General features: G+C 45.4%; 1 protein-coding gene and 1 pseudogene across 1 annotated transcript; both read left to right on the top strand.

The window, feature by feature from the left end:
- Positions 1 to 521: 521 nt before the first annotated feature.
- LOC143410508 (olfactory receptor 1468-like) lies at positions 522 to 11,095 on the top strand (annotated as a pseudogene).
- On the top strand, positions 2,145 to 6,719 carry LOC143642259 (uncharacterized). The gene is given in 1 exon segment (XM_077110551.1): positions 2,145 to 6,719. A coding segment is annotated over 1 exon segment (4,575 nt).
- Positions 11,096 to 14,297: the final 3,202 nt, after the last annotated feature.

Genomic DNA, 14,297 nt, shown 5'->3' with positions numbered 1-14,297 from the left:
TGGGGATCAAACTCAGAGTCTTATACATACTAGAGAAGCACTGTATCACTGTTGTACATCCCCAGACCCTACATCTGAGTTTTAAATGGTGATATAAGACACTGGAGTAGAAGAGTTTATATTTAGTGTATACAGATATATACTAGTATAGCATATAAAAATCCTTGAGAACATCAATATATAAGATACAGATGAAATAGCAGTCACTTATGTTTCCCTGGAATTACCAGCCAAAGCAGGTGTGAAAAATAACAATGTATTTTGTCTCAAAAGTCAATAGTTAAGAGTGTTTAGGAAAGGATGAAATACTCAAACATGTTACAGAGAAGTTAAGAAAAAAGACAACAATAATTATACAAAGAATATACTTTTGAGCCTTAACAATTCCAATTATTACAAAGAAAATGAGATCAATTATTATCGAGTGAGTATCAGACAATGTATGATAATAGAACAATATTCATTTCTTTGGATTGTTAAGGGATTGTATTATTTTCTCTTAAAAATACTGGAGATAGAGCATGACAGGAAGGCATCAAATTCTCATCTCCGACTTTCTCCTCCTGGGCCTGCCCATGAAGCCAGAGCATCAAAATCTGTTCAATGCCCTGTTCCTGGCCATGTATCTTACCACCATCCTAAGGAAACTCCTCATCCTCATTCTCATTCACCTGGACTCCCATCTTCACACAACTGTGTATTTGTTTCTCAATATCTTGTCTTCTCTGACCTCTGCTTTTCCTCTGTCACAAAGCTCCAGAACACACAGAGTGAAGTTCCATCCATTCCCTTTGCAGGCTGCCTGGTTCAAATATACTTCTTCCTGCTTTCTGGAAGTCTTGAGAGAATTCTCCTTGTTGCCAAGGCTTATTACTGCTATGTGGCCGTCTGCTTCCCCCTGCACTGCACTGCTGTCATGAGCCCTGAGCCCTGTCTCTCCCTGGTGATGCTTTCCCGGGTGCTGACCTAGCTCCATTCCACGTTGCACAATCTGCTCATGCCAGACTATCTTTCTGTTCAGACAACATGATATTACACTTTTTTATATGACATATCTGCTCTGCTGAAGCTGGCCTGCTCTGACAATCATGTCAATGAGTTGATAATATTGAGAGACCCCCACATGAGAACAAAGAAATTCAAATCTTGCACAATGATAAAACCACAAGATGTTCTATTTAGATAACCTGGAGAGAGAAAAGAAAAGCAAGAACAGAAAAAACTGAACGATTGGGAAAGAACTGAAAAATTATGTCCCAGGGCACGATTGAGCAAACAGGAACAGATAAGCAGGAATAGAGAGAGAGAACAGAGCACAAACATGTGGTTTTTCCGGGAACCTAAGTTGAAAAACAACCTTACCCCTTGTGTAACCTATATGTCTGAACCAATAAGCAGACCGTTACTGTGCTAGGATGTAATTTTATGGTTTTTCTGAGAACATAAAGTGGAAAAACAAGTTTACCCCCTGGGTGACCTAAATGCTGGATTCAGAGGAACCAATAGAAAGACTGTTGCTGTGCTAAGCTGAAAACTAACCCCCAGTTTCCTATAAAAGATCTGTATCCTAAAGCCCGGTGTGCCAGTTCACCAAAGCTTCGGCTGAGGTATCGCTGAGCACCCGCAGGCGCCTGTGTTTTAATAAATCGCCTCTTGCTTTTGCAGCCAGTGTTTCGCGTGTTTCATTCGGGGCTGGGATCTGAGGGTCTTTCATTTTTGAGGTTCCACCGAGATTACTTCCACCCAGATCCTATCTGGAAAACACTCAACATCACTGGGAGATAAGCTGGCCAGCTCGAGCTCTTTGGTTTTATTCGTTCTGTGTTCAGTGTCTTGCGCAGCATTTGTTAGACCACGCGTAGTCATCTGGTATTCAGAGGCAGCTTGAGAAGGAGTTGACGAACTCAGACTTCTCCCCTGCCACCCTGGGAGACGTCCCAGGGATTAAGGGGGTCCATTTCGTAGGGACCCCCAATATTCCCGAGGGATACACTGTCTTTGTTGGCGACGGAGAAGTGCGAACTTCTCTCAGGCCATCTGACCCTTTCGGTTTCTGCCGAAGCCGCACAGCGCTCTTCCTGTTTGGTCTCGTTTTCGTGTCTTTGTCTTTGGTCCTTTACCTCTTCTTTCTCTCCAAAACCAGCATGGGACAATCAATAACCACTCCTTTAAGCCTCACTTTAGATCATTGGCAAGACATTCAAAATCGGGCAAACAATCTGTCCGTGGAAGTCAAGAAAAAGAAATGGAAAACACTCTGTACCTCAGAATGGCCAGCATTCAACAGTGGCTGGCCTGCAGAAGGGACTTTTAACCTAGACCTCATTTTACAGGTGAAATCCCGAGTCTTTGTCCCCAGTCCCCATGGACACCCCGACCAGATACCCTACATCGTCACCCGGGAGGACCTGACCTCCAACCCACCCCCTTGGGTTGCTCCTTTTTCTCCACCTAAGTCCCCTCTCCACTCTCCCCTTGAATCTTCTGCTCCCCCCATCCCAGTTCCCCCTCCCCCTCCTCAAACTTCTCGGCTTTACCCCATTCTTAACAAATCTGAGACCTTAATTAAAACAGGGGCAACACCAAAGAAAGTTCTCCCGCCAGAAGACTCAACTCTAATAGATCTGCTGACCGACGAGCCTCCTCCTTACCGGCCCCACCCCTTACCAGCTCCTGATCCCAATCGACCATCCTCAGAAGAAGAAGAGAATCAAGAGGGCCCGACCGCTAATGTTTCCCCGGATCCATCTCCTATGGTGGGGCGACTTCGGGGACGCCGAGATCACACCATCTCAGGAGACACTTCTAAAGTTCTTCCCCTGCAACAAACAGGGGGCCCCAACGGCCAATATCAGTACTGGCCTTTCTCTGCCTCTGATCTTTATAACTGGAAAACCCATAATCCCTACTTTTCTAAGGACCCTGTAGCTCTAACTTCTTTGATTGAATCTATTCTAGTAACTCACCAGCCGACATGGGATGATTGCCAACAGCTTTTACAGATACTCCTCACTTCAGAGGAGAAACAAAAGGTTCTCTTAGAAGCTCATAAGAATGTGCCAGGAGACGACGGGCATCCCACCCAACTCCCAAATCTGATTAATGAAGCTTTTCCCTTAACCTGGCCAAACTGGGACTATGCCACTGATGCAGGTAGGAACCACCTACGTCTCTATCACCAGTTACTCATAGCGGGTCTCCATGGAGCAGGGCGACGGCCCACCAATTTGGCTCAGGTAAGACAGACTATCCAGGGGTCAGAGGAAACTCCGACAGCATTCTTAGAAAGGTTGAAAGAGGCTTATCGGAGGTATACCCCCTTTGACCCTGATAGTGAGGACCAGAAAGGAAATGTTTCTATGGCTTTCATTTGGCAGTCCGCTCCAGATATTAGGACTAAACTACAAAGATTAGACAACTTACAAGATTTTTCTCTAGCAGATTTATTAAAGGAAGCTGAAAAGATATTTAACAAAAGGGAAACTCCAGAGGAGCTAGAAGACAGGATTAGAAAAATGCAAGAGGAAAGAGATCTTAAACTTAGGGAGGAACTAGAGAAGAGAGAAAAAGAAAAAGACCAAAGGCATAACAGGGAGCTAAATAAGATATTGGCCACTGTAGCTCAGGGAGGGCAACAAAGAGACAAGATAGGCAAAGAAAGGGAACAAGGCAGACCCCGTGCCTACTGCAAGGAAAGAAGGCATTAGGTAAAGGACTGCCCAAAGAAACCCCCCAACTCCAGAAGAGGTACAAACCGGGCCCCTCAATTGCTAGCCTTGGATGAAGATTAGGGAATTCAGGGCCAGGAGCTCCCCACTGAGCCCCGGGTAACTCTACAAGTAGGGGGGCAACCTGTGACCTTCCTAGTGGATACGGGAGCCCAACACTCAGTGCTGACACGGGCACCAGGACCTATGAGCCACAAAACGACATGGGTCCAGGGCGCCATCGGTAGCAAACCGTACCAATGGACCACCAAAAGAGAAGTACACCTTGCCACAGGTAAAGTTTCCCATTCGTTTCTGCATGTGCCTGATTGTCCGTATCCACTACTAGGACGAGACTTATTGACCAAATTGAGAGCCCAAATTTATTTCAAGGATGGGAGTGCCTCCATTACGGGGCCGAACCAGGTCCCCTTACATGTATTGACTTTCAAATTAGAAGATGAATATAAACTTTTTGACAAACCTTCTGTACCAATGAAGGACATGAACTATTGGCTTGATTCTTACCCGGAGGCTTGGGCCGAAACCGGAGGAATGGGAATGGCTAAACAACAATCTCCAATAGTCATTCACCTAAAAGCCACTGCAACTCCCATCAATATTAAACAATATCCTATGTCCAGGGAGGCCCACCAGGGCATCAAGCCACATATCAAACGTCTCCTAGACCAAGGCATTCTAACTCCTTGCCGGTCGCCCTGAAACACCCCATTGCTGCCAGTTAAAAAGCCGGGGACTAACGATTACAGGCCAGTCCAAGACTTAAGGGAAGTAAACAAAAGGGTAGAAGATATTCACCCTACGGTGCCAAATCCTTACAATCTTCTCAGCACCTTGCCTCCTACCCATACCTGGTATACCATTCTAGATCTAAAAGATGCCTTCTTCTGCCTAAGACTGTCTCCCCAAAGTCAGGCTCTCTTTGCATTCGAATGGAAGGATCATGAAGAAAGAGTCTCTGGACAACTGACCTGGACAAGACTGCCACAAGGGTTTAAAAACAGCCCGACACTCTTCGATGAGGCCTTACATCAGGATCTGGCCAATTTTCGTGTAAGACATCCCTCCTTAGTCATGCTTCAATATGTAGATGACATCTTGCTGGCTGCTACCTCCAAAGAAGATTGCCTAGCAGGTACGGAGGTATTATTGCAAACTTTGGAACAGTTGGGGTACAGGGCGTCAGCAAAGAAGGCCCAGATCTGCCAGACAAAAGTTACCTATCTTGGCTATGAACTTCATGATGGCCAACGATGGCTGACAGCTGCCAGAAAAGAGACTATCTCGAGCATACCAACCCCCCAGAATCCCAAGCAGCTGCGAGAATTTCTGGGGACTGCAGGTTTCTGAAGACTCTGGATTCCTGGGTTTGCTGAGATAGCCGCCCCCTTGTATCCACTGACTAAACAGGGTAACTCCTTTACTTGGACTAAAGAACACCAATTGGCATTTGATCACATTAAATTGGCCCTTCTGTCAGCCCCCGCCTTGGGCCTACCGGATGTTACCAAGCCTTTTGACCTGTTTATAGATGAAAAGCAGGGTTATGCAAAAGGGGTTCTAACCCAAAAATTGGGGCCCTGGAGGCGTCCCATAGCCTACCTGTCAAAGAAATTGGATCCAGTGGCATCAGGATGGCCACCATGTCTCCGGATGATAGCAGCTGTGGCTATTCTGATTAAGGATGCCACTAAACTGACTTTGGGACAGCCATTAACCCTATTAACCCCTCATGCCATTGAGACCATAATTCGCCAGCCGCCCGATCGCTGGATGTCAAACGCCCGGCTCACCCATTACCAGTCTTTGCTGTTGGACACTGACCGAATTCAATTCAGCCCTATGGTCACACTGAATCCAGCGACCCTCCTGCCACTCCCGGGAGGAGCAAATCCTCACAACTGCCAGCAAATTCTTGCAGAGACACAGGGGACTCGGCCAGACCTCACAGACCAACCTATGAAGGATGCAGAGCTGGTCTGGTACACGGACGGAAGCAGTTACCTACTCAATGGAGAACGGCGTGCGGGAGCAGCCATCACCACCGAATCTGAGGTAATATGGGCAAGTGCATTGCCGGGCGGGACATCAGCCCAGCGGGCGGAACTGATAGCTCTGACCCAAGCCTTAAAGTTGGCAGAGGGAAAGAAACTAAACGTGTACACAGACAGCAGGTATGCTTTTGCCACTGCTCATATACATGGAGAGATTTACAGGCGCCGGGGATTACTGACCTCAGAAGGAAAAGAAATCAAAAATAAGACTGAAATATTGGCTTTGCTTAAAGCGTTATTTCTGCCCCAAAAGTTAAGTATCATGCATTGTCCCGGCCATCAGAAAGGAGATACTCCAGAGGCCAAAGGGAACAGATTAGCAGATGAGACAGCCAAGAAGGCAGCCCTAGGGCCACAACTTTTAGTAATGACTTTATTGCCCCAATGGGCAGACCCACAACATGATGACGAAGAACAGTGGGTCTATGAGGACAGAGATTTAGATATCATACAGAAGCTGGGAGCCTCTTATAACCCAGAGAAAAATACCTGGAAATATCAAGGGAAGACGGTCGTACCCCTCAAAAATGCAAAAGAACTGGTAAAATCCTTACACAGACTGACACATCTTGGGGCTAAAAAGATAAGAGATCTTTTAGACCATGGAGAAGGCACTCTATATCTTCCTGATAGGGACCGACTTCTCCAGCAAGTTGCAGGAAATTGTCAAACATATGCCCAGGTAAATGCTGATAAAGTTAAAATTGGAGCAGGAGTTCGGGTAAGAGGACATAAACCTGGAACCCATTGGGAGATAGACTTCACTGAAATCAAACCTGGTATATATGGATACAAATATCTTTTGGTTTTTGTTGACACATTCTCCAGATGGGTAGAAGCATTCCCAACTCGGCATGAAACTGCTAAGGTGGTTGCTAAGAAACTGTTGGAAGATGTCTGTTGTATTCTGCTGCCTTTCCTATCCTCTACTATCTAGTAGAGGATAGTAGAGGATAGGAAAGGCAGTAGAGGATAGGAAAGGCAGCAGAATACAACAGACACCAGAATGGCAGTATGTAAATCAATGGTTGTGCAACTGATATGATTCTGCAATCTGTATATGGGGTAAAAATGGGAGCTCATATCCCACTTGAATCAAAGTGTGAAATATGATATATCAAGAACTATGTAATGTTTTGAACAACCTACAATAAAAATTAATTAAAAAAAAAAAAGATAGAACTACATTCCCAAAACATGATGAGAAGCAGATGCAAAGAACCTAAAAGAGGTTAATTACTAGAATAAGTAAACAATGACCAGTGCCTACTCCCTAGGGCCATGGTAAGCCTAAGGACAAACATGCAAATGGATTTGATGCTCAATTACCAAGCAACTACTTAGATTTTCCTTACTCAAGACCTGGATTAATCCAGAATATGTGAAAAGGATTAGCCTGCCTTAGAGGGGGAGCTAAGTGGCCTTGCTGAAAAGACTGAAGAACAACCCCTGTCTGACTGAAGTTCCCGCCCTTACCTGAATTCTGCTTCAGACGCAAGGTCTAGAATGCCCCCATGATGGTGGTTTTTCTCAGTAGTTACAATGATGGCAGTTATATATGAAAGAAGCTGATTCTGAAATAAAGTAGCTGTCTGAGGTAGCCAGGCAGTGGGCAGCTGGATTCTGGAATCAATAGAAAACTGTTTTCACCCCTAAGAAATTCTGATATGTTCTAGCTTAATCACTCTATGGTAGAGAACCCAGGTATTTTCTGCGTAATTTGGCTTTTCTTTAAAATAGCAGATTACTTTTGTAATGAAAGAAAAAAAACTGTATGTAAGCATTTTATTTTAATCTAAACATATAAATGTGCATTTATGACCCAGTCTTTTGATGTAAAAAAAAAAAAAAGAAAGAAACTGTTGGAAGAAATTTTCCCAAGGTATGGGGTACCCGGGACAATTGGGTCGGATAACGGGCCTGCCTTTACCTCTCAGGTAAGTCAGATGGTGGCCAATACATTGGGGATTAATTGGAAGTTACATTGTGCATATAGACCCCAAAGCTCAGGACAAATAGAAAGAATGAACAGAACAATCAAGGAGACTTTAACCAAATTAACGCTTGAAACTGGCACTAGAGACTGGGTACAACTCCTACCTTTAGCCTTGTACCGAGCCCGAAACACCCCGGGCCCACAGGGACTAACCCTATTTGAAATTCTGTACGGTGCCCCACCACCCGCTATTAACTTTTATGAAACTGAAATCAATGCCTCCCTTACCCCATCTATGCAGACTCATTTACGCACATTGCAGTTGATCCAGAGCGAAGTTTGGAAACCATTGGCAGCAGCATATAAGGAAGAACTCAAAACCCCCTCGCTGCCACATCCCTTCAAAATTGGAGACATCGTCTGGGTACGCAGGCACCAGAACAAAAACCTTGAACCGCGGTGGAAAGGACCCTACACCATTCTGCTGACCACTCCTACTGCAATCAAAGTGGACGGCATCGCCGCCTGGATCCACGCTTCTCACGTGAAAGCTGCACGTCCACAAGATTCCACAGACTCCTCTCCAGATCCAGGATGGAAGCTGCAACACACCCAGAACCCGCTAAAGATAAGACTTACCTGCTGTTGATTCTCCTTGCCTTGTATTTCGCCTTCCCTACATTAGATGCTAGTCCCCATATCCCTATGAGCCAAACTTGGCAGGTACTCACTCCAAATGGAAAAATAGCTTGGTCCATCACAGCTACCCATTCCCCTGGAACCTGGTGGCCCCCTCTTTTCCTTGATCCCTGCAAGCCAATGTGGGGACGAGCCCTAGATTTTAAAGGAAATAGACGCCTCCATCATAAAATCCAGGATGCCTGTCCCTGTCCCTCGGATAGCTTCTATGTCTGCCTGAGAGATGGTAGAAATCCAGCTCAAATACGTACTTGTGGAGGAGATGACACATTTTTCTGCTCCTCCAGGGGATACCTACTGGAACCCCACCTCAAGCTGGGATTTAATACAGGTGGCCAAAAACTATACAGGCTCCAGCTCAAGCTGCCACTTAAAAATAAATTTTACCCCGAAGGGTAAAAGAACAATAAATCCCTGGCTTGCCGGTAGAGCATGGGGTCTTCGATGGTACATGGCTGGATATGACCCAGGCTTCATATTTATAATTAAGTTAACTCAATCCCCAGTTGCAACTGATTTAATAGGGCCTAACCCCGTGCTTGGAGACCAAAAGGTTCCCTAACCACCCAGACAGCCTAACGCCCCTACAACTGTGAGCTATCAAACCTCTGTTCCCCCAGCTAAATTGAACTCTCCTGGGCCTACTTACCCTGGTACTGGAGACCGCATACTTAACCTGATCCAGGGAGCCTACTATGCTCTTAATGCTACTAACCCTAACCATACCCAGGACTACTGGTTATGTTTAACTTCAAGCCCACCCTACTATGAGGGGATAGCAGCCATATCTGAATGGTATAACAACAGCACCCCAGATCCTAAATGTACCTCCCTACCGAGTTATAAGATTACAATTACTGAAGTGACAGGAAAAGGAATATGCTTGGGAAAAATACCTCCCAAACACCAACATCTCTGTAATATTACCCTCCAAGAAACCAGCTCTCAAAATAAGTACTGGTGGGGCCCCAATGGAACCTATTGGGCTTGTAATACTGGATTAACCCCTTATGTCTCTGAGACCATTTTAGATGCATTCACTGATTTCTGTGTGTTAATTCAATTATGGCCTAGGATATCTTATTTGGAATCAGACTATGTTTTAAGACACCTTGAGGGACAAACCCAGGTCCGGAGAGAGCCCATAACTATGACAATCGCACTCCTCCTGGGTATAAGCGGAATAGCCACGGGAATTGGAACAGGGACTACTGCTTATATCCAGGGGGGACAATTACAACATCTTCAGATGGCAATGAATGAAGACTTGACCGCTATGGCCAAGTCTATCACTGCCCTAGAGAAATCTCTCTCTTCCCTCTCAGAAGTTGTGCTACAAAATAGGAGGGGGTTAGATCTGCTATTCCTTAGGGAAGGTGGTCTCTGTATGGCTTTAAAAGAACAATGTTGTTTTTACACTGACCATACAGGGGTAGTCCGGGAAACTATGGAAAAGGTCACCGAAAGGTTGGCAAAAGGCAAAAAGAATTTGAGGCACAGCAGGGATGGTTCGAACACTAGTTTAACAAGTCCCCCTGGCTGGCTACCTTGTTGACAACTGTAGCAGGACCTTTAATCATATTACTCTTCATTCTGACGTTCGGGCCCTATATACTTAATAAGTTGATGCAGTTCATAAAAGAGAGACTCTCTATAATCCAAACCATGGTCCTTACTCAACAATACCAGCTGCTTCAGCAACAAGCCGGATCTCAGACTGATCTGGTCCAGGAGCCTGAACAGACAGAACAATGGATATAAGATTCTATCCATGATATAGAAAAGGGGGGAATGAGAGACCCCCACATGAGAACAAAGAAATTCAAGTCTTGCATAACGATAAAACCACAAGATGTTCTATTTAGATAACCTGGAGAGAGAAAAGAAAAGCAAGAACAGAAAGAACTGAACGATTGGGAAAGAACCGAAAAATTATGTCCCAGGGCACGATTGAGCAAACAGGAACAAATAAGCAGGAATAGAGAGAGAGAACAGAGCACAAACATGTGGTTTTTCCGGGAACCTAAGTTGAAAAACAACCTTACCCCTTGTGTAACCTATATGTCTGAACCAATAAGCAGCCTGTTACTGTGCTAGGATGTAATTTTATGGTTTTTCTGAGAACATAAAGTGGAAAAACAAGTTTACCCCCTGGGTGACCTAAATGCTGGATTCAGAGGAACCAATAGAAAGACTGTTGCAGTGCTAAGCTGAAAACTAACCCCCAGTTCCCTATAAAAGATCTGTATCCTAAAGCCCGGTGTGCCAGTTCACCAAAGCTTCGGCTGAGGTATCGCTGAGCACCCGCAGGTGCCTGTGTTTTAATAAATCGCCTCTTGCTTTTGCAGCCAGCGTTTCGCGTGTTTCATTCCGGGCTGGGATCTGAGGGTCTTTCAATATTTATTATAGGAGGACTCATTATTGTCATCCCATTCCTATTGATCACTGTGTCCTATGCATGAATTTTCTCCTCAAAATTCATGTCCTATGCATGAATTTTCTTGTGGTATCCACAAGGCCTTCTACCCTGTGCCTCTCAACTACTGGTGGTTTCAATGTTCTATGGGTGCATTATTGGTCTCTACTTATGTTCATCCGCTAACAAATCTAGTGTGAAATATTCTGTTATGGCTCTGATGTACACGGTGGTGATCCCCATGCTGAACCCCTTCTTCTGAGGAGTGGAGACATGAAGGGAGCCCTGAAAAGAGTCTTTTGTAAGAAGACAATTCTATTCTCTGGATGGTAACAGTTCTAATATGTACACTGTGTTGTCAAATACAAATATTGAGTTTGATATTTGAATATTTTTGAAGAACTTTCTTTCCATGAAGGTGAGTGCCCCTCCCTCACTAGTGTTCAGCCTCCTCTAGGTCTTTTGGGTAAGTGCCCCTCACCCCAAAGTGCTCTGTCTCCTCTGGATTCTATTGGTGAGCACCCCTGGCCCACCAGTTCTCAGCCCCCGCTGGGTCTTGTGGGTTATTGACCCTTGACCTCCAGTGCTTAGTCTTCTCTCAGCCATATACCACCTGGATCATTAAATAAACTGTGTGGATGAGTGCCTTTCCCTCCAATGCAAAGACACCTTCTTTGGCCTTAGAAGACTATTCACATCAACTATACTATGGAAAATTAGAGAAATCTAGATAGTTCCTCTTTCAAAAAACCTTGCTTCACTTTTGGTGCTTCCATTCAGACAAGCTTGTCAACAGAGTCTGAAACCAAATGACAACTGTTACTTGATCTCAATTCCAAGAGCACTGGGGACCTGGTTTCATTACTCATTATCCTCCATTTCCACACCTTTGTCATGTGGCTGTGCTCTTATTGATGATTAGGACATGTCCAGGATTTCTGATTTCCAGTGACCAGTGGATTAAAGCCAAGTTTCCAACCATAGTTAGGATCTTCCATGACATGCGACTGGACGCTATATTTTCACCAGAGTAGAAACACTCTGGGAACTATGGATCAGGCACAATTCCCATCTTGACAGGATAGTGATATATGTGGCAAAGGAAAATTTCCCACCATCATGGAAGACATCCTGAGACCTGTGAAAAAGCACCCGTGTCCCACCATCACCGAAGTACCTGAGATGTTGCACTGAGCCATTTTCACCCACATCCCCCGCAGGCGGTAGAATTTGGGTCTCTTCTGCATGACGCAGGCTGGCTGCAAAATAAAGCTAAGAAAAGGAGGTGGCAAAAAAACTACATGACACAGAAAGTAATTTTGAAAAGTAAGGGCTGAATGGCTCTTCGATCTTAGGGGTCGAGCTTCCACACTGGAAAGAGAGAACGCAAGAGCCCGCATTTGGATTATTTATATGGGGAAAATATCAAAGATTTTTCCATAGAATGTTCTTCACCATTTAAGGTAGGAGGTGGGCTGTCCAGGCCCAGTGGGTTACAACCGGTCTCCTTAGCCCAGTGAAGACTGAGGTCATGTGCATTGCATAATCCATTAAGTGGGAGGAGCCACAAAATAACTTGCAATGCCAAACCAAAATCTCTTTGGCTCAAGGCCGAGTGAAGATGCTAAAATATCTCAGGGGTGATTCCCACAAGGGATATTCTCCAAAGACTCCATGGACTCTGAAATTGAGGGTCAGTAAGCCTCGTCCTCCAGCATGCAGTCTCCTCTGTGTCCTCTGGGTGATCACCTGTCACCTATAAGTGCTCAATGTCTTTTGATTTCTCTGGGTGAGCTCTCTTTGCTCACCAGTGCTCAGGCTCCTCTGGGTCTTCAGTCTCACCCCAGAGTGTCTTCAATGCAGTTGGTTCTTGGTCACCTGCTGGTGAACACCACCCTCTCTCTAGTTTTACTTCTTTATGAGAATATGGTGGGTGTGTTTCCTCCAGTTCCTTGGCGCCTTTGATATTTGCTGTTGAGTGAGTATTTTCTTTCTGGCATGCCCTTTGTAGAGCTTGTTGTGTGGTTGATTTTGGAATCTTAAGATGCTGGAAGTTTGAATTTCTTGGCTGCCTCTCCTGTGGTGCATGAGTGCTCTAAACCTGTGGTGGTCCTTCATCTTCCCAGATTGTGATCATTCATGGAGACATCTGGCTGTCCTGGCTGGATTATTCTGTACTCTGACTTAATGGATAGATCTGTAGCTGCTGACAGACTTTCTGCAGGGCACCTTTCTGCACTGTGTCAGAGCTTGCTATCCTGAGGTTCAGAAGCTCTGAGGCAGAGATTTCCTGCAACCATCCCTGAGCCTTGTTTCTGCACAGGCTGCCTCCTTCCCAGGGACCTCCCTGGGAAAGGCTGGGAGCAGGGACTCTGCCCTCCTCTCAGACCCTCTTCTTGTCCCTCTTGGGCTCTCCTTCACTGATGACAGCCACTGTCAGCCTCGTGGTCCACCTTCTCTGTCACTTGGATTCTTTCCCAGGTTGATCAGCTCCACCTTGGAGGAAGTGTTGGGGATTGAGTGTGGGTTCTTCTTCCCCATCTTGAGTTCCAGCATTTGGGGGACATACTCGCCACGTTCTGCTCTGTACCCAGTGGGAGGAGCAGCTCTGAGGGAAGGAACAAGAGCTCCAGGCCTAGCAGATGAGTGGGGAAAGGATCTGAATGGGGTGGGCCAAGGCCCTGCTTCCGTCCTGGGCCTCACCCAGTGGTGTGCCATGCCCCGTAGCCCTCCTGGGACTTCAAAGGCCCCCTAACCTTAACCCTAACCCTGCACACTATCTGGGGTGCCAGCGAATGTCTATCAGCAGGCTTTCTGAAGAATATTCACATACTTAATATTAACTTCACTGGTACAAAGGATGTGACGTGTACTTTACAAGTAACCTTAAAACACACCTCTGTCAATTGTGGATTCCACATCTGAAGTGTGTCTCACTGAATGCTTCCATTTTGGCTGGACTCTTGTATCTGTAGCCAGCTGCCAATTGCCACAAAACTACCATGGACAAGATCAGGCTTGAAGTAAATGCTTCACTGCTGTCTGATTCAAGAGAGAATTCACTCAGTGTTCACTGGCTGATAGTTGGGTATAGTTCTGACAAGATTGTTGGTTGACAATTTTATTTATAAATAAGACAAAAATGAAGCAAACAGAACATTCATGCTAGTGTCAAGCACTGGAACTGTAGTTTCACATATTCACAATGGAATAGCTACATACATAAATATTCCTGCATTATTAACCTTTTCTCCAACACTGTATTAAATTGAGACAATGCACAAAACAACAAACCAGCCCACCACAGGCTGTGGCTGCCCATTCCCATTTGGCAGATGTCTCATGCCACCTGTGCTCTGCATGGACGTGGAGTATAGCAGCACCATGTTTGCATCTGAACATGACTCAGGTCTGAGCCCTAAGCATGGGTGATATCAAGAGTCGGTGGAGAGCCCTGCAGGTCT

The sequence above is a fragment of the Callospermophilus lateralis genome, chromosome 11, assembly GCF_048772815.1.
Source record: "Callospermophilus lateralis isolate mCalLat2 chromosome 11, mCalLat2.hap1, whole genome shotgun sequence".
NCBI classification, from domain to species: Eukaryota; Metazoa; Chordata; class Mammalia; order Rodentia; family Sciuridae; genus Callospermophilus; species Callospermophilus lateralis.
The sequence above is the reverse complement of the archived record's forward strand: the minus strand, read 5'-3'. Positions and strand labels throughout refer to the sequence as shown.